Here is a 20,983-nt window from a genome sequence, read left to right on the forward strand (position 1 = left end):
TCTTTAATTTATCCTGTTAGAGTTTCTCTAGGTTTCTTGGATCTATAGATTGGGGTCTAACACTAATTCTGGACATTCTCGGCTATACTAATTTAAAATTTCCCTCCATTCATTCTTTCTCCTTTCTGTCTGGGATTCCAGTTAATGTATTGGAGACCTTCTTAGCCAGTCCTTCACATCTCATTCTCATCTCTGCCTTTTCCTTTTTTAAATCCTTACCTCTGCTGAATTACAGATTTCCCCTGAACAACTTCCCAGTTTGTTATCTCTCGGTCCTGCTTTGTCTGTTTTGCTGTCATGTGTTTGGTTTTTAATGTTTGTTTATTTGACTGCATCAGGTTTTAGTTGCAGCACGTGGGTCTGTGTGGGTCTGTTACTGCGGCAGTGACTTCCTCTGCGGCGTGTGGGCTCAGTGGTTTCAGCCCGCAGGCTTAGTTGCCCCTCAGCACGTAGGGTCTTAGCTCTGTGACTGAGGATCGAATCCTGTCCCTTGCCTTGGCAGACGGATTCCCAACCGCTGGACCATCAGGGGAGTCCCTCCGTTGTGTTTTAAATTTTGGCTATTGTAGTTTCTTGAAGTTCTTCTAAAGAAATGTTGTTAGTTTTTATAGATTCTTGTTCCTTGCTGATATTTGAAAATTTGTTGTTCTCTTTTCTAAATGTTACAGGTTGTGCTTATCTCTAACTTGTGCTGCCTTGCTTTCCATGAGCCTGGTTTTCTATGCCTGGTTGTTGCCTGTACACGATGCTGGTGTTCTGAGGGTGAGTGTGCTTTCTGAGAGGCAGTGTGTGGCCTCTGATAGTCCTGGGGTGTCACCAGTTGGCGACTCTTGTTGAGTCATCTTAGCACCATTCCTCCTGGGCCTGTGTGCGCTCTGGTTGTGTGCGTGGCATGTTGCCTGGCCTGGAGTGGCCACAGCTTCTCAAGACTGTGTTCCTGCCTTTTTCTTCTCTTCTTCGTCTGATGCCTTGAGAGCCTGCTCTTTATTCTCGAGTCGTTGGGGGAGGGATGGTTAGTCATGCTAGTTCATTCTTCCCCTGGGGTTTCGTCCTTTGGGAGGGTCAGGGTTTCCTTCAGGAGGCCATAGTCCTTGGGCGTTAATCTTGACTTTTGCTGCCTTGGTCCTTGAGGCTGTGGTTCTGAGCAGAAGCAGATGGCTAATGCCCTCAGGGCAAAAGTTGCATTGGTTCTCCTGGGTTTCAGGTGTCCTCAAATTTGGCTTGGCAGTTTCCCTTGTTCTGTCAATTTTTTAGTGCTCTTATGGCTCAGATGGTAAAGTGTCTGCCTGCAATGCGGGAGACCCGGGTTCGACCCCTGGTTGGGAGGATCCCCTGGAGAAGGAAATGGCAACCCACTCCAGTACTCTTGCCTGGAAAAGTCCATGGACAGAAGAGTCTGGTAGGCTACAGTCCATGGGGTCTCTAGGAGTTGGACACTACTGAGTGACTTCACTTTCACTTTCTTTAATTATTTTTTAATGGTTTATCCAGTATTTTTCATTGTTTTCAGTGGGAAGTAGATCTGAGTAACTTAAGAAATCAGAAACTGACTAAGGGCCCAGGGCTGGAGCCAGGAGCCTCTGTTAGCTCCCTGGCTGTTGGGAATGTACACACTGCCTCCCCCGACGGGGGCTGAGCAGCCTTTGTGCAGGCTGGGTGCAGAGAGGACCGCTCTTAAGGGTGCTGTTGCTTTAATTTGCTGAACTGTCCATGTGCTCATATGGAGCAACTGTGTCAGGAAAACCATGACTCTTGTAAGTGCCTTATTAAAAGCACTGCTCATGCTTTCACCTGGCATGATCCTGTGTCTTTCATTTCTGGGGGTTTCCTTTCCATCTTTCTTACTGCTTATCTTTTTCTTCCATTTCTATCACAATGTCCTAATTCTTAGATTACCTTACTGTTGCTCATTGGTCTACTGTAGTAACCTCTTGAGTAGTCTTTGATTACTATGAAAATTGAACATCTTTTTTGTGAATTCTTAGGACCTCTTTTGTGAGTTATCTGTTTTTATCATGTGATGAATTATTTTATTATATGCTGTCAAAAATTTTTAGTCATTTGAAATTTTACTATACAGAATATTTATTCTCTTTTTCTGTATTTCTTCATTTTGAACATCATCACCTCTTGTAGTTTGTATATTCTAGTCGGTAAACGTTTTACCAGGTTATTATGACAGAAGCTGGGAATATAAAAATAAATATAACACATTTATCTCCGCTTGTGTCGTGTCCAACTCTTTGTGACCCCATGGACCGTAGCCCAGTAGGCGCCTCTGTCCATGGGATTTTCCCAGCAAGAATACTGGAGTGCATTGCCATGCCCTCCTCCAGGGGATCTTCCCCACCCAGGGATTGAACACGCATCTCCCGCGTCTTCTGCCTTGCGGACGAATTCTTTACTGCTGAGCCACAGGGGAAGCCCCTATATCTTTGCTTGGGTTCGTGTTATGGTGAGGAAGATACACACATGCCTGTGGGACAGTGTGTAAACGCTGTAACACTGCATGTTCAAGCACAGAAAAGAGAGTAACTTGTTGATGAAATTGGGGGAAACTCTGTGTAGATAATGTTACCTGCATAGCCATTTTACTGTAGAAAAGCAGGGTATGGAAGGACATTTCAGATCTAGAAAATATGTGCAAAATCAAAGTGATGAAAGTCATGGTGCCACGGAATTGTATAGGCTGGTATCATTGGAGAACAGAGTACCTGGGGGATGAAAATGGAAACCAGGATGAGCTTCAAGACCTGGGATAAAGCAGGCTTTGATGGGCCCATGGACTGTGTGGAGTGGGCACGATGGGCCGTGAGTGGTGGGTGAAGCGTCTGGCTGGGGAGAGTGTGTGGGCTGTGGGCTGCTGAAGTGGAGGGGTGGTAGGCAGTGGGCTGGGACCATGAACCTGGAATGTTCTGGTCTTCACGTGGATATGAGAGGCACTTTGGACAGTGGCAAGAAGGGAGCTGATCCTGGGTCAACAAAGTTTGGATTTGGATTCTGTCTCTCCTGGTTTTAGCCGTGAAAATCCCACATCCTGAAAAACCCTAAGTCCTATGAGAACTGGGACGGGGTCTTCATGGGGAGGGCTGATGCTTCTGGGGCCTCGAGTGATGTGTGGAAGTGCTGGCTAGAGTCGGGGGAGAGGGGTAAGTCTGTGTTGACTTAGGTGGAGCAGGAACCCTGGGAAGGGAGTAGGCAGCTGGTTAGGATGGCACAGTGGGAGATGTTTTGGCGTGAGCTCAGACTGGATATGCCAAAAGTGGGGGGCTTGTAGAGGGCCGGGTGAAAGAGATGAGAGGGACTGGGAGAATGGTGGGGTCTCTGGAGGGCCTGAATTTGGGTACTAAGGGCAAGGACAAGGGACATATGTGAAGATAATCGTGCAAGAGATTCATTGAGAACTTTGGTCAAAGCTGTTTCAATTCTGGCTCTAGGTTTCTGACTCAGGCTTTTTTAGCCCGTTGGTTGGGGATGGCAAATAGATGGGGAAACAGTGGAAACAGTGACAGACTTTATTTTCTCAGGCTCAAAAATCACTGCAGATTGTGACTGCAGCCATGAAATTAAAAGACGTTTGCTCCTTGGAAGGAAAGCTATGATCAACCCAGACAGCATATTAAAAAGCAGAGACATTTCTTTGTCAACAAAGGTCCATCTAGTCAAGGCTATGGTTTTTCCAGTAGTCATGTATGGATGTGAGAATTGGATTATATAGAAAGCTGAGCGCTGAAGAATTGATGCTTTTGAACTGTGGTGTTGGAGAAGACTCTTGAGAGTCCCTTGGACTGCAAGGAGATAGGAAATCAGTCCTGAATATTCATTGGAAGGACTGATGCTGAAGCTGAAACTCCGATACTTTGGCTGCCTGATGCAAAGAACTGACTCATTGGAAAAGACCCCAGTGCTGGGAAAGATTGAAGGCAGGAGGAGAAGGGGACGACAGAGGATGAGATGGTTGGATGGCATCACTGACTCAATGGACATGAGTTTGAGAAAACTTCGGGAGTTGGTGATGGACAGGGAGGCCTGGCGTGCTGCAGTCTATGGGGTTGCAAAGAGTCGGACACGACTGAGTGACTGAACTGAACTGAACTGGGGTGGAATAATATAATCTGATTTTTCTCTGCCACTTATTTCACTAAGGTTCAGTACTTTTATATTTAACCCATTGTCTTTTGTAATATATTTTTACATTTGGTCTCAGGATTAGAGATGAATTTTTAAATAAATTTTCTTAGCATTGCTTTCTGTGTACTCAGCGTTATTTATTACACAATATGTTGTTTACTCATTGTTACTCTACTTTATATTTTTCTATATTTACTGGCATTTTCCTAGACCGCACCAGCCTAGGAGTGACTCAGCCCATAAAGTGGCCACTGTTGAGTCCTGCTCTTCAATTCAGATCTGGGGTGGAGTGTGTGTGTGAGAGAGAGAGCAAGCGAGATTGATCGATTAATTGAGTTTGATTAACTGGGAGTGACTTTCTTCCATCTTCTGTGCTCCATGTGACTTCCTGGGTTTCTGGCCTTTCAGTGGCATCAAGCTGTTCATAATAAACCTCATTGTTTGATGGTGAGAGCTGCCTGCCTGCCCTGTTAGTGATGATCTGTAAACCTCCGCCAAAGCCACTGCCCAATGGTGCCATTGGTGCCTTTTGGGTGTATCTGCGGCTGTTGGAGTGAGCGGTCGCTGTGCTGGTCTCTGAAGGCTGGTGCCTGGAGTTGCCTGGAGTGGACCCCCTGTCACCTGTCTTCCACGGTGGCACGTGCTTCCTTCCGTCTGCACACCTCTCGCTCCTGTGAGAGGCTGAGCCCGGGCCTTGGGCATCCTGCCCCCTGGCCATTGGGAGGTTGTTCCGCCCCTCACCGGCAGCCCTCGGGTGTGTGTCCCACGCCCGCTCCCCAGGCTAGGGGATGCGCTGGGCTTCCAGGAGCGTCTGCCCTCCTGCTGCAGTGGCGGGAGGGCACCTCACCTTCTCCTCTGAGTCACTGCTGCTTTCCAGTGTTACTGTTGGTGGAGTCAACTTGTCTTTTGTAAGCTTTTGCTGTGGTTGAGTAACACTGCTTACAAGCAGCACCTTACTTTTCTTCATGTCACCTGTTGGCACTGTCCCCTCCTGGAAGGTGCTGCAGGAGCGTTGCTGGGTGGGGTGGGGTGGGTGGAATACTTTCCTGATACTTCCTCTCAGACTGAGCTGCTTGCGTGTGTGTCTAGGCTTGTTATGCCCAACTCAGGACTGAGTGCTCTTTTATTTAGGATACTTAAAGAAGTCTTGTATAAATTACCCAGCTTTTTTTTTTTTTAAGAGGCTTGTTTTCTAGGAGAGAAGAAATGTGCTTAAGTGTAAGTGATTAATCTTTCCTTTTTGGTATAAATTTTAGTGTATTCCAAATGTACCTATGCTATTAAAAGGGCATTAATGAAATAACCAGATGATTGGTTTTTACATGGATCATGTTGGCAAAGTTACTGAGACATCAACATACTAATTAGAATGACAGGATATTAAATTATTATTCATTTTTCTAACTTTATATGTTTTGGGCAACTATAAATGAATGACAGATAATTTGTAAGTGGAGATTTCCCCTAGAGATTTACCAGTTATTAACAGTTTAATTTTTTCATACTTCCCTTTATTTGATTCTCTTCTGGATGTTTAAATGAAGGAAGTATTTTATAAGAATTAGATTGTAAGTTAAAAAAAATGTTTTAAATCAACTTTTATTTTAGGTAGATAAGTGTTCTGGTTAGTAGCTCAGTCATGTCCGACTCTTTGCGACCCCACGGACTGTAGTAGCCATGCCCCTCTGTTCGTGGGCTTTTCCAGGCGAGAATACAGGAGTGGGTAGCCATTTCCTTCTCCAAGGGATCTTCCCAACCCAGAGATCGAACCAGGGTTTCCAGCATTGCTGGCAGATTCTTTACCATCTGAGCCACCAGGGGAGCCCGGTTATTTATTACTACGTAACATTTGTCAACAAGCTTAAAACAACAATTCTGAAAACTAACATTAAAACTTAAAACCACAGCCTAACCCTACTGTTTTAATACAATTCCATTTTATTATATCTCACAATTTTGAGGGTCAGGGGTTCAGACTGAACTCAACAAGCAGATTTCTTCTGCTTCACATGGTGTCATATGGGGCTCCATGACAGTCTGGTCTAGGGTGTCCAGGACAGCTTCACATATGCCTTGTGCTGGGTGAGGACTTCTAGAAGGCTGGGCAGTGCTGGGATCCTCTCCATGGCATCCTGCAGGTGAAGAGGTGGACTTCTTTCCTGGTGGCCCAGGACTCTAGGAGATGGAAGCTATCAGTCCCTCAGAGGTGCAGCCTGGAGGGGCATGGCACCCCGTTCCATGCTCTGGTGGGCAGGCAGGCCCAGGCCAGCCCAGTCACGGGGAGGCCAATAGATTTCAGCTCTCAGTGGGAGAGTCAAGGCGTTTGCCACCATCCTCAGTCCCTACAGTAGGGGTAGTGATTAGGTCACAAGGCGTTTGGGAAATGCATGCCCTCCACAGATCACAATGTTTACTATCCGTGTAGAACCAATATTTATTAAAAACAGTGATAACTATTAACATCATGATAATTGCTTTTCCCACAAATTGTTAACTTCATTATAAATGATTCCTAATTGTTTTATTATATACTGGATACTTTAAGCAGTCTTCCCATTGTTTCAATTAGGTTTTTACTATCAATATTTTAAATTAATTTTGTAGTAAATAATACCTAAATATTAATATTTAATATTAATAAAACTAGAAGTTTTAATATTGGTGGATTATTACTTTTTACCTGCTATATAGATATGTTCCATTTTAAGAAAAATGGGTACTTGAAATCATTGACTTGTATTTATTGGTGATTGCAGCCATGAAATTAAAAAATGCTTACTCCTTGGAAGGAAAGTTATGACCAACCTAGATAGCATATTCAAAAGCAGAGACATTACTTTGCCAACAAAGGTCCGTCTAGTCAAGGCTATGGCTTTTCCAGTGGTCATGTATGGGTGTGAGAGTTGGACTGTGAGGAAAGCTGAGCGCCGAAGAATTGATGCTTTTGAATTGGTGTTGGAGAAGACTCTTGCGAGTCCCTTGGACTACAAGGAGATCCAACCAGTCCATTCTAAAGGAGATCAGCCCTGGGATTTCTTTGGAAGGAATGATGCTAAAGCTGAAACTGCAGTACTTTGGCCACCTCATGCGAAGAGTTGACTCATTGGAGAAGACTTTGATGCTGGGAGGGATTGGGGGCAGGAGAAGGGGACGACAGAGGATGAGATGGCTGGATGGCATCACCGACTCGATGGACATGAGTTTGGGTGAACTCCGGGAGTTGGTGATGGACAGGGAGGCCTGGCGTGCTGCGATTCATGGGGTCGCAAAGAGTCGGACACGATTGAGCGACTGAACTGAACTGACTGATGCCATGCCCCTTCCCTCAAAGGATTTGAGGTGACTTGCAATAAGGCACATGTGATAAGTATGTGTAGAGACAAAATATAAATGGTAGTGGAGGATGCGGATCAAGAAAAAGATGAGTCAGTAAGTGGTGTCCCCATCTGTCCCGTGGCTGAAGCCCACACCCGGGAGTCTGTCTCTCCACCCCTCTATCTGCAGCCTGTCAGCCCTGCTGCCTCCCAAACACGCCTCAGCTCTGCCCACTTGTGTTTTTCCTCTTTGAGGCCTGTGTCTTTTCCCTATTGCCGACTGCCGGTAGAGCTCTTTCTCCCTCATACAGTTCCTTACAACACAATCCCTTCTCCATTCAGCACCAGAGCAAGCTTAAAATCTCGGGGTAAATCAGATCTGAGCTTTCCTCTGCCTCAAATTTCAGCGCAGTGCACTGTTGTTAGCACAAAGGCCTGTCCTGGCCTCGGGCCCTGTCTGCCCCACTCCGGCCCCTGCTTCATGGTCTCCCGTTCCTCTCGCCCACAAGGCTTCTTTCTCTCCATCACTTCAGCACGAGCTGTTACCTCTGCTTTGGATGCTCTTGTCATTCAGGTTTCCAATTAAGTGTCACTTCTCCTGAGAGGATTTAATTGACTACACAGCTGAAGTATAAATCCATCCCATCTGGAGCACATCCCTTTGCTTTATTTTCACCATTGATCACAACCTGATAGTTTATTATTTTCTGAGTCACCCCATTAAAATATAAGCTGCATGAAAGCAGTGTTTTTTGTTTTTTTTTTTTTTGCTTATTTAATAGCTGGATTCCATCTGCTGGAAATTGTGTTTGGTACATAGTAGGTCCTCAGTGTTTCAGAATGAGTGAATTCTACACACAAAAAAATCAAGTGCTAGAATTGATGGCAGTATTTCTAGAACATGATAAATTTATTTTAGAAAAGAAGATTCCTTCCCTGGTATTTACTGTTTTAGAGGAGTGGTATGTTTCAGAGTCATTAAAGGACCTTTTAAAGAAATACACACCTCTGTGCTTCTATCTGTAGGTCTAAGTGATACGAAGGATCTGTAATTTTGAAAAGCTCCACTGTGAATCTGAGGTATAGCCATGTTTAAGGACCAGGGCTTGAGAGAGCTATGTGGATTCAAGGAGAAAACTGGCCAAACTGTTTATTAACATGAATGAATATTGATGATTGAAAGTTTATAGAATAAATCTCTGGGAAGCATTTGTTTATCTCTTTGCTTTAGCAGCCAGGATAATAGCCTAGTGGTTTCAAAGTGGCGTGCCCAAGACAGTCATTTGAGAGTGTGGGAAGGATGTAAGTAATACAACTTATACATTTTTAATATCATTTCTTTTACATTTTAGGGGGGTGGACGGACATGTTTTCAGTACCTAATGTACAGTGATATGTATATGTAATTTATAAACATACTGGAATTAAAGAAAAGAGTGTGGGTGGGATCGGATTTTAAAGGCTGTTTGTGGTTTACAGTTAAAACAGATTATTAGTCTTATTGAGACCCCTCGCCTTCTCTAAACCTGCAGTGCGAAAACACCCCTTTGAACAGGACAGAAAATAAACAGTTGTGGGAGCACAGCCATCAGGGTAGGCTCTGGTGATAACTTTCAAACTCCTCTTAGCATCCACTAAAAGATACTTTAAATGCACTCACATGCTTCTGAGTAAGAGCTGTGGGAGTTAGAGGATTTTAGCAGTTCCTCCTCTCTCAGTCAGCAAGAATTGTCTGCTAAAGATCTCCAACGTGCTCAAGATAATTTATTGATGAAAATGTGTGATTCAGAGAGGAGGGAGATGACTGGTCAGTCAAGATAGGTGGTGCTGTGTTAGCCAATGACCCCAGGCCTCAGAGACTGCTAAAAGATTTGTTTCTTGTTCCTGCTCTGTGTCTCCTGTGGGCCATTGGTGGCCCTTCCCTGTGTCATTTGCGTGCCGTGACTCAGGTGGATTAAGCAGTCTTTGGAACTTCACCAGTTGCTGTGATGGAGGGAGGAGAGAACCCTGTTAATCACATGTTTGTAAAGCATTGGCTTGGGAGTGACATGTGTCACCTCTGCTCATATTTCACTGGCAAGTCATGTGACTGCTTGTGAGTGCAGCAGGTAGCGGTTGTGTAACCCCCTCAGAGAGGGACTCTGCATGGGCGAGCAGAGGGCAGTCTACACAGCCAGCCTCCACCACCTGCTTGTTCAGTGTAGGGGCGTTTGTAGCTCCAGCAGCAAAACTCCTGAGCCTTTCAGGAGCGCTGGCAGAGGGAGCCTGGTCTCCCTATTCTGTGGTTTGATGAAGAATACCAAAAAGAAAAAGATACCACGGCCCAAATCCTTAATTCTGTTACTAAGGAGCATGTAAAACAACATGATTATAAAATAGGGAAATATAACTTTATCAAAACTATTAGAGCCCTGTGTAATTTTTTGCCTGAAAAAAGATTATACCACTACCCTGTATACCATTTGAAACATTCAAGTACTTAGTATTTGGTGGGTAGTTGTGGAAAATAGAGGTTAAGGTGGGGGATTGTGAGTAGTGGTGGAAAGAAAACTTTAGGGCTCAAATGTTCAGGGTCTTTGCTGATTGACAGTTAACCAGACTGAAAGTGGAGCACCCCTGGAATAAAAAAGTAAGTCATTCTGGAAATGCAGTTTTATTTACAGCAATTTGTTACATACTTCTTTTCAGGAAGATGTTAATTTGGGAGGCATAATACACCTTGATTGTAAGGTGCTGTAGTGATAGCCTAGCTAACTTTATTACTTATTTTGTACACTCCCCTAAAGACCAGTCCTGTGTTAGTTTAATAAAACGACAAGTTCTTAGAAACCAGTTTATTTTCAGGAAGCATTTCACTTTATTTATTTATTTACTTGAAATATAGTTGACTTACAGTGTCATGTTAGTGTCAGTTACACAACATAATGATTCATTGTTTGTGTACATTACAAAGTGATCACCCCTATGCGTCTACTTACCATCTGTCACCATACGAAGTCATTACAGTAGTATTGACTATATTCCCTGTGCGGTACATGGTATCGTCATGACTTAAGTAGAAGTTTGTTCCTTTTAATTACCTTCACCTATTTGCCCTTTGCCCTATCCTGCACCCCTCTGGCAAAAACTAGTTCATTCTCTGTATTGATGAGTCTGTTTCTGTTCTGTTTGTTCTTTTGTTTTGGTTTTTAGATTCCACATATAGGTTAGATCATATGGTATTTGTTTTTCTCTGACTTATTTCACTTAGCATAATACACTCTAGATCCATCCATGTTGTCACAGTAGAAAGATGTTGTTCATGGCTGAGTAATATTCCATTGTGTATATATGCACCACATCTTCTTTATCCTTTTGTCTGTCAGTAGGCACTTGGATTGCTTCCATATCTTGGCTGTTGTAAATAATGCTGCATTGAACATGGGGGTACATATATCTTTTGAGTTAGTGTTTTTGTTTTCTTTGGATAAATAAATACCCATGGGTAGAATTTATGTATTTTACAGAAGGTTTATTTTCAGTTTTTAAAGGAATCTCTATACTGTTTTCCATAGTGGCTGCACCAGTTTGCGTCTCCACCAACAGTGTATTATTTGTCATGTTTTTGATAATAACCTTTCTGACAGGTGTAAAGTAATATCTCTGGTTTCGATTTGCCTTTCCCTGGTGAGTAATGATGTTCAGCATCTTTTCATGTGCCTGTTGGACATCTGTTTGTCTTCTTTGGAAGAAGTATCTGTTTGGTTCGTCTGCCCATTTTTGTTTTGTTTTTCTTTTTATAAATCCGTTTATTTATTTGGCTGCTCTCAGTCTTAGTTGTGGAATGCAAACTCATAGTTATGGCGTGTGGAATCTAGTTCCCTGATGAGGGATTGAACACCAGCCCCCTGTATTGGGAGCACAGAGTCTTAGCCACTGGACCACCAGGGAAGTCCCCCCAGTTTTTAATCAAATTGTTTTTTGACATTGTTATATGAATTGTTCATATATTTTGGATATTAACCACTTATCAGTTATAATTTACAAATATCTTCTCCCATTTAATAAGCAGCCTTTTTGTTTTGTTGATAGTTTTTCTTGTTCTGTAAAAGCTTTTTGGTTTGATGTAGTCCCACGTGTTCATGTTTAACTTTTGTCTTTTTTGCCTGGGATGACAGATCCAAAAAAAATTGCCAAGACTGTCAGAGAGCATACTGCCTGTGTTCTCTTCTGGGAGGTTTTTTTTTTTAAAATTAATTTTTAAAATTGGAGGCTAATTACTTTACAATATTGTGGGTTTTGCCATACATTGACATGAATTAGCCATGGGTGTACATGTACTGAACCCTTCTCCACCTCCCTCCCCACCCCATCCCTCTGGGTTGTCCCAGTGCACCAGCTTTGAGTGCCCTGCTTCATGCATTGAACTTGCACTGATCATCTATTTCACGTATGGTAATATACATGTTTCAATGATATTCTCTCAAATCATTCCACCCTCGCCTTCTCCCACAGAGTCCAAAAGTCTGTTCTTTACTTCTGTGTCTCTTTTGCTGTCTTGCATATAGGGTCTTTCTAAATTCCAAATATATATGTTAATATACTATATTGATGTTTTTCTTTCTAACTTACTTCAGTCTATGTAATAGGCTCCAGTTTTATCCATCTCATTAGAACTGACTCAAATGTGTTCTTTTTTTTATAGCTGAGTAATATTCCATTGTGTATATGTACCACAACTTCCTTATCCATTCATCTGCTGATGGACATCTAGGTTGCTTCCATGTCCTAGCCAGTGTAAACAGTGTTGCAGTGGACATTGGGGCACACGTGTCTCTCTCAGTTCTGGTCTCCTTGGTGTGTTTGACCATCAGTGGGATTGCTGGCTCATACGGCAGTTCTGTTGTCAGTTTTTTAAGGAACCTCCACGCTCGTCTTCATAGTGGCTGTACTAGTTTGCATTCCCACCAACAATGTAAGAGGGTTCCCTTTTCTCCACACCCTCTCCAGCATTTATTGTTTGTAGACTTGATGGCAGCCATTCTGACCTGCATGAGATAGTATCTCATTGTGATTTTGATTTGAATTTCTCTTATAATGAGTGATGCTGAGCATCTTTTCATGTGTTTGTTAGCCATCTGTATGTCTTCTTTGGAGAAATACCTGTTTAGTTCTTTGGCCCACTTTTTGATTGGTTGTTTATTTTTCTGGTATTGAGCTGCATGAGCTGCTTGTGTATTTTGGAGATTAATTCTTTGTCAGTTGTTTTGTTTGCTATTTTTTTCTTCCTTGTTTATAGTTTTCTTTGTTATGCAAAAGATTTTAGGTTTAATTAGGTCCCATATGTTTATTTTTGTTTTTATTTCCATTACTCTGGGGGGTGGGTCATAGAGTATCTTGCAGTGATTTATGTCAGCTAGTGTTCTGCCTGTGTTTTCCTCTTAAGAGTTTTATAGTTTCTGGTCTTACATTTAGATCTTTAATCCACTTTGAGTTTATTTTTGTGTATGGTGTTAGAAAGTCTTTTACAGGTGATTGACCAGTTTTCCCAGCACCACTTGTTAAAGAGATTGTCTTTTCTCCATTGTATATTTTTGCCTCCTTTGTCAAAGATAAGGTGTCCATAGGTGTGTGAATTTATCTCTGGGCTTTTTATTTTGTTCCATTGATCTATATTTTGTCTTTGTGCCAGTATCATACTGTCTTGTTGATTGTAGCTTTGTAGTATAGTCTGAAGTCAGGATGGTTAATTCCTCCAGTTCTGTTCTTCTTTCTCAAGATTGTTTCGGCTATTTGAGGTTTTTTTGTATTTCCATACAAATTTTGAAATTATTTGTTCTAGTTCTGTGAAAAATACCATTGGTATCTTGACAGGGATTGCATTGAATGTATAGATTGCTTTGGGTAGTATACTCATTTTCAGTATATTGAGTCTTCCAATCCATGAACATAGTTTATTTCTCCATCTATTTGTGTAATCTTTGATTTCTTTCATCAGTGTTTTATAGTTTTCTATATATAGGTCTTTTGTTTGTTCAGGTAAATTTATTCCTAAGTATTTTATTCTTTTTCTTGCAATGGTGAATGGGGTTGTTTCCTTAATTTCTCTTTCTGTTTTTTTCATTGTCAGTGTATAGGAATGTAAGGGGTTTTATGCTTTCAGGTCTTACATTAAAGTCTTTAACCCATTTTCAGTTTATTTTTTTAATGTGGTGTTAGAAAATGGCCATTTCATTCTTTTGTATGTAGTTGTCCAGTTTTCCCAACACCATTTATTGAAGAGACTGTCTTTCCCCTGTTGTAAATTTTTGGCTCCTTTGTAGTAAATTAATTGATCAGAAAAGTGTGGGCTTATTTCTGACTCTGCATTCTGTTCCGGTTATCTGTTTGCTTTTGTGGCAGTACCATATTATTTTGATTACTGTAGCTTTGTAGTACAGTTGGAAATCAGGAGCGTGATATTTATTCCAGTTTATTTTTTTCTTTCTCAAGATTGCTTTGGCTATTTGGGGTCTTTTGTGACTCCACACAAATTTTAGGGCTTATTCTAGTTAGGACTGTTTAGGACTGCTCTAGTTCTGTGAAAAATGCTATTCTTGGCATTTTGGTATTTTTTGGTATTTTGATAGGGATTGCATTGACTGTAGATTTTTGGGAGTGTTGTGGACATTTTAATAATATTTATTCTTTCATTCCATGATCATCTAATGTATTTCCAATTGCTTATATTGTCTTCCTTTTCTTTCATCACTGTCTTACTGTTTTCAAAGTACAGGTCTTTAGCCTCCTGGGTTAAATTTATTTCCAGATATTATCTTTATTTTGATGCAAAATGGGATTTGCCTAATTTCTCTTTCTGATAGTTATTAGTGTACAGAAATGCATTAGACTCCTGTGACTCCAGTCTCAATTCAAATTATATGCCAGAGTTAAACCAAAACATCTTTGTTATTCAATCGCTAAGTCATGTCCAACTCTTTGTAACTCCACGGACTATAGCATGCAAGGCCCTTCTGTCCTTCACTACCTCCCAGAGTTTGGTCAAACTCATCTCCATGGAGTCGGTGATGCCGTCCAGCCATCTAATCCTCTTCCTTCTCCTCCTGCCTTCAGTCTTTCCCAGCAGCAGGGTCTTTTCCAATGAGTCAGCTCTTCACTTCAGGTGACCAAAGTTTTGGAGCGTCAGCATCAGTCCTTCCAGTGAATATTCAGGGTTGATTTCCTTTAGGATTGACTGGGTTGATCTCCTTTCAGTCCAAGGGACTCTCAAGAGTCTTCTCCAGCACCACAGTTCGAGAATATCAGCTCTTCGGTGCTCAGCCTTCTTTATGGTTCAACTCTCACATCTGTACATAACTACAGTAAAAACCATAGCTTTACTGTACGGACCTTTGTCAGCAAAGTGATGTCTCTGCTTTTGTTAGTACAGTGGTGAGTATCCTTGCCTGTCACTCAGGAGACTGGGGTTTGATTCCCCAACGGGGAGGCAACATGCCTTTTGTCAGACAGTAGAGAATCCGCCTGCAATGTAGGAGACCCAGGTTTGATCCCTGGATTAGGAAGATCCCCTGGAGAAGGGAATGGCAACCCATTCCAGTATTCTTGCCCAGAGAATTTCGTGGACAGAGAGAGGAGTCTTGTGGACTGCTGTCCATGGAGGTTGCAAAGAGTTGGACACGACTGAGCGACTAACACTAACTAGGTTTGTCATAGCCTTTTCTTCCAAGGAGCAAGTGTCTTAATATCATGGCTGCAGTCACCGTCCACAGTAATTTTGGACCCAAGAAAACAGAGTCTGTCACAGTTTCCATTGTTTCCCTATCTATTTGCCTTGAAGTGATGGGACCAAATGGGACTGGATGCCATGATCTTGGTTTTTTGAATGTTGAGTTTTAAGCCAGCCTTTTCACTCTCCTCTCTCACCCTCCTCTCTCACCTCCATCAAGACTCTTTAGTTCCTCTTCACTTTCTGCCATTAGGGTCGTGTCATTTGCATATCTGAGGTTATTGATGTTTTTCCTGGCAATCTTGATTTCAGCCTGGCATTTTGCATGACATACTCTGCAAATAAGTTAAATAAGAGGGTGACAATATATAGTTTTGACATACTCTTTTCCCAGTTTTGGATTAGTGGTGGTGAAGTATTGGTGCTTATATTGCTGTGGAATTTGTTCAGTTAAAATCCCAGATATTATTATGACCAACATCTATATGTTCAGAGTTCCCTAACTCTTTGCTGCTGTAATAAGTGATTGTAAAAGGGACATGATTGATTAACACATTTGGTGTCAACTTCAGTATTACCAGATCCTGTGAAAACCATTTGGCAAAAAAAAAAATCCATAGAGTCACTTATGATTATCCCCATTAATGGTGGGAAGAACAGGCATGTATATTAAATTTTTATATAATTTCAAATTAGTAAGTATTCATTGCACATATTTGATGTATTTTTATATTTAAACTGGAAATCACTTAATAAAGAAAGATTATCATGAGGATGTACAAATTTCTTGTTCCCTTTTGCCGTGTCTCCTCTGTCAGTTTCTTACTTTGTTATTTTTCTGTTTTGGCTTTCCTTGGCACTGTCTGTCCCTGTATATTCTAGAAGCAACACAGACACATAAGCTATTGTGATTTTGCTTGAGAGCATATTGAATCTTCAGGTTAATTTGAGGAGAATTGGTACAGTATTATTTCTTCTGGTGCATGTTTATATGTCTCTGTTATTTAGGTTTTCTCCAGTTAGGTTTTATAGTTTTTTTCTGGAGTCTTACATATCCTTTGTTAAATTTATTTTGTTACTAGTTTTAATCCTGTTATGAATGGTTCAGTTCAGTTCAGTTGCTTAATCATGTCCGACTCTTTGCAGTGCCATGGATGGCAGCATGCCAGGCCTCCCTGTCCATCACCAACTCCCGGAACGTACTCAAACTCATGTCCTTTGAGTTGGTGATGCCATCCAACCGTCTCATCTTCTGTCATCCCCTTCTCCTCCCAACTTCAGTCTTTCCCAGCATCAGGGTCTTTTCTAGTGAGATAGTTCTTCGCATCAGGTGGCCAAAGTATTGGAGTTTCAGCCTTAGCATCAGTCCTTCCAATGAATATTCAGGTCTGATTTTCTTTAGGATGGACTGGTTGGATCTTCTTGCAGTCCAAGGGACTCTCAAGAGTCTTCTCCAACACCACAGTTCAAAAGCATCAATTCTTTGGTGCTCTGCTTTCTTTAGTCCCAACTCTCACATCCATACGTGACTACTGGAAAAACCATACCTTTGACTAGATGGACCTTTGTTGGCAAAGTAATGTCTCTGCTTTTTAAAATGCTATGTGGGTTGATCATAGCTTTTGTTCCAAGGAGGAAGTGTCTTTTAATTTCATGGCTGCAGTCACCATCTGCAGTGATTTTGGAGCCCCCCAAAATAAAGTCATGTTTCCATTGTTTCCATCTATTTGCCATGAAGTGATGGGACCGGATGCCATGATTTTAGTTTTCTGATTGTGAGTTTTAAGCCAACGTTTTCACGCTCCTCTTTCACTTTCATCAAGAGACTCTTTAGTTCTTCTCTTTCAGCCGTAAAGGTGGTGTCATATGCTTATCTGAGGTTATTGCTATTTCTCCCGGTAATCTTGATTCCAGCTTGTTCTTCATTCAGCCCAGCATTTCACATGATGTACTCTCCATGTAAGTTAAATAAGCAGGGTGACAATATACAACCTTTTCATACTCCTTTCCCGATTTGGAACCAGTCTGTTGTTCCATATCTAGTTTTAACTGTTGCTTCTTGAGCTGCATACAGATTTCTCAGGAGGCAGGTTAGGTGATCTGGTATTCCCATCTCCTGAAGAATTTTCCAGTTTGTTGTGATCCACATAGTCAAGGGCTTTGGTGTAATCAATAAAGCAGAAGTAGATTTTTTTCTTAATCTCTCTTGCTTTTTCAGTGATCCAACGGATGTTATAAATGATAGTTTTTTTTAAAAAATCCATTTTTAAACTTAGCTGTTGGCAGATAGAAATATAATTAGTTTTTCTGTATATGACATTGTATCTAGAAACCTTGCTTAATTAGGTAAATAGGTCTAATTATTTGTGGATTCTTCTGAATTTTCTAAGGATTCTACTCATATAATCTATAAATAAAGCCAGTTTTGTTTTTTGTTTTCCAGTTCTTACACTTTTCTTTTGGTTTTACCAGTCTGGTTTCCATTCATGGAGCCTTGTTTCCTTGTGTGTTTGTTTTCTCTGTGTGCTAGAGATTGATTTGGAGGAGTGTATTGAGCCTTAGGAGAATTGTGTCTTTGTTGGGAAAGGTTTTTATTTACTCCTTTCATTAGTCTGTGGGTGCAGCTGGTCAGGATACTGTTTATTTCCATCCAGAATCTGAGATCCCTGGATGCTGGGCTGCAGATCCCTACTGAGACTGATTAGCTTCCGGTGCCCCCTCCTCACTCCTCCTGGGTTCAAGAGAGGAGAGACAGTCTACCTGTTGTGCAGAGTTGCTTTGAAGTTGCTTCACCAGAATTAGCCAAAATAAAAGCCTCTCTTTTCTCATACCTTTTTTTTTGGCCTTGCTGTGAGGTTTGTGGGATCTCAGTTCCCTGACCAGGGGTTGAACACGAGGCCATGGCAGGGAAAGCGCTGCGTCTTTACCACTAGGCCACCCGTCTGATAGTCTCTTTTTGTCTCTGCCACTTTGTCAAGTCATTTTTTACACTTTCTCATTCATGCAGATATCATTATCCTTGTCTTTTATAATCTTCACACAGTTATTATCTATGTACTTTATGAATCTTTTTGTTTTTGCTCATGAAGTGATGTTTTACTGTTTGCCTTGTTATAAAATACAGTGTGCTTGGTACAGTATTTGCAGATGTGTTAGCAGAAATCCTTTGAGGTATGCTGCGGATGTACTTTGCTCAGAGAGGATTTGAGTTTGCTTCTGTCAGATGTCTGGAGCCTTTGAATCAGGGATGACCTTTAAACAAGTTCAACGCTTGGGATTTCTCTAATGACCTGCAGCGTTAGAGCAGGAGCATCTCTTATTAATGATATCCCACTTAAAGAGGGCCCAACTCTATGTACTAATCTTCTGTGCCTTAAAGAAGATGCTTTAAAATTTTCTGTCAGTGTATTTTCTTTGATTTCTGTGAGAAGCTGATCTGAATATGATGGTTTGCTTTACTTAAACATCACATTTTACTGTACTTTAACCAAACACCTGTTCTGGACATTAGGCTTTTAAGAATTATTATAAATAGCATTGTGATGAAAGAAAATTTCCCAATTTGTGTATTTGTTCTCTTATTAAGATTAATTCTAGAAGTGAAATTGTTAGCGTCAATGTACTTTAATGCTTATTTATGTGTATTGTCAAAGTTCTATATGCAAGGATTGTTCCAACCCTGTGGATTTTAACGTTTTCCATTTTAATAGGTATAAAATAATATCACATTATTATTTTAATTTACTTTCATTATTTTCAGTTATACGAATCTTGGCTTTGTTTTACTTTTGCATTATTAGTATTTATGCCCTACTACCTTGGGGTTTATTGAGAGTAACTCAGATGTCACATGATACAAAGATTTCCCACAGTTTATCATTTATAATTCGTCTTCATCTGTAGATCTTTTCTTTTTCTGTAAAGAAGTTTATGATTTTTATCTCATCATATCTATCAGTATTTTTTTTCAAAGCCATAATTAGAGATAATAGACTGTAGTTGTTCTTACAAATACTAGTGTTTTATTTAAATTTGAAATTGTTTTCTGTGGCTAGAAAATTCCACTCTTAGTTCAAATAGGTATTTTATTTTATTTTTTTATTTTTTTTAATTTATTTATTTTTTAATTTTATTTTATTTTTAAACTTTACATAACTGTATTAGTTTTGCCAAATATCAAAATGAATCCGCCACAGGTATACATGTGTTCCCCATCCTGAACCCTCCTCCCTCCTCCCTCCTCCCTCCCCATTCCATCCCTCTGGGTCGTCCCAGTGCACCAGCCCCAAGCATCCAGTATCGTGCATTGAACCTGGACTGGCAACTCGTTTCATACATGATATTTTACATGTTTCAATGCCATTCTCCAAATAGGTATTTTAATAAATTAACATAACTCCACATTGAGGTAATGTTCATTTTTTTGTCTGTATTACCTTAATTTTTATTATAATTTCTTTTGTTTCATATTATAATACTTTCTGTTTCTCTGCTACTATTCTTTTGGTATGTGTCCTCAGAAATTGACAGAGTAGAAATTTGAAAGTAAATTGAATTTAAATTTTCTTCCATATTTTGGCTTCATTGATGATTATAAAATCACCTAGTAATTGTATTAGGAATGATTTGAGATATCAGGGTTTCGAGAGTTTTAAAACAGTATAGAATCTTCGCTAGAACAGGAAGTACTTTATTGAAACTGAATGCAGAGTTTTAATTTTTAAATGACATATGTTTCCTTCTAGATAAGTGATGAAGAAAAGACTGTCCGAGAACAGGATATTATTGCTTCATCATCCAGTTTTGGTGGGGCTCAGTTGGATCTGGAGTCAGTCTATAAGGTAGGTGCACTTTTAAAGCACTTCCGAGGTTCCATGGTGCTTAACTGATGCATTTGTGCAGCCTCTGGGGCGCAGCCTCACCCCTCCTACTTGGAGGTTGGTTTTACCTGCTGATCTGCTCAAAGCTGAGCTGCAGCAACTCCGGGCCCTGCCTGGGTACTGAACTGCTTGCAGCCAAGCTCTCCTCCCTGTGTGCAGTCTTGCCTCTCACATGCAGGGTGGTGGCGGGGGATGCATTTGTCATGGGGCAGTAGCTCTAAAGAGCCCCCAGGGTCCCCACCCCTCAGCGGTGTTCTGGACCTGGTAAGCGTCATGACATGTACTGAAGGCTCAGTCTCACGAGAAAAGAGCCTGAGCTGGAGCCACCTGTTCAGACTTCCTGTTCCGGTCCTTCTTGGGATTATGGAAATAAACCCTCTTCCCGCCTCCTTGTGTCCTGTGTCACCCACATGGAGCTGGGTCACTGCTGGTTTCTGTGGCTGCGGGACTGCCACGTGGGTCTGCCTTGTAGCCTCAACCAAGCGGTGAATGGTTTCAGGGCAGGAACTGTATGCTAGATGTAGAAATGTGTAAACTAACCAGAAACTTTCTGCAAAAACACATGATCTGATTATGATGTGGTGTCATTGAATACACTGAAGAATTATGGCCATATAATTTAACTCTTCCATAAAACTTGAGCCAATAGGTTATATGGGGATTCTTTTCTTCCTTTCTTTCTTTTTTTTTAACCTAATTTTTTACCTCATTTTTAAGAAGTAGAAAAACTATTGAAGAGTAAGGATGACTTTTTTCAACTTATTAATACTGTTATCATAATCTGCTCATCTCTTAAAATTTTATGGTAGTTTATAAGACTTTAAAGAAATGTAAGTAGAATAGGAAAACAATAGAATGGGAAAGACTAGAGATCTCTTCAAGAAAATTAAAGATACCAAGGGAACATTTCATGCAAAGATGAGCTCAATAAAGGACAGAAATGATATGGACCT

At 41.0% G+C, this 20,983-nt stretch overlaps 1 protein-coding gene across 2 annotated transcripts in view; it reads left to right on the forward strand.

Moving 5' to 3' along the window:
• PRIM2 (DNA primase subunit 2) overlaps window positions 1–20,983 on the forward strand; it is a 331,388-nt gene that overhangs the window by 48,499 nt on the left and 261,906 nt on the right. For both annotated transcript variants that reach the window (XM_025272503.2, XM_006072883.3), the window contains exon 6: window positions 19,896–19,991. In XM_025272503.2, coding sequence (XP_025128288.1) covers window positions 19,896–19,991 — 96 coding nt within the window. The remainder of the gene's footprint in view (window positions 1–19,895; window positions 19,992–20,983) is intronic.

Source organism: Bubalus bubalis, chromosome 2, assembly GCF_019923935.1.
Source record: "Bubalus bubalis isolate 160015118507 breed Murrah chromosome 2, NDDB_SH_1, whole genome shotgun sequence".
Lineage (NCBI taxonomy): Eukaryota > Metazoa > Chordata > Mammalia > Artiodactyla > Bovidae > Bubalus > Bubalus bubalis.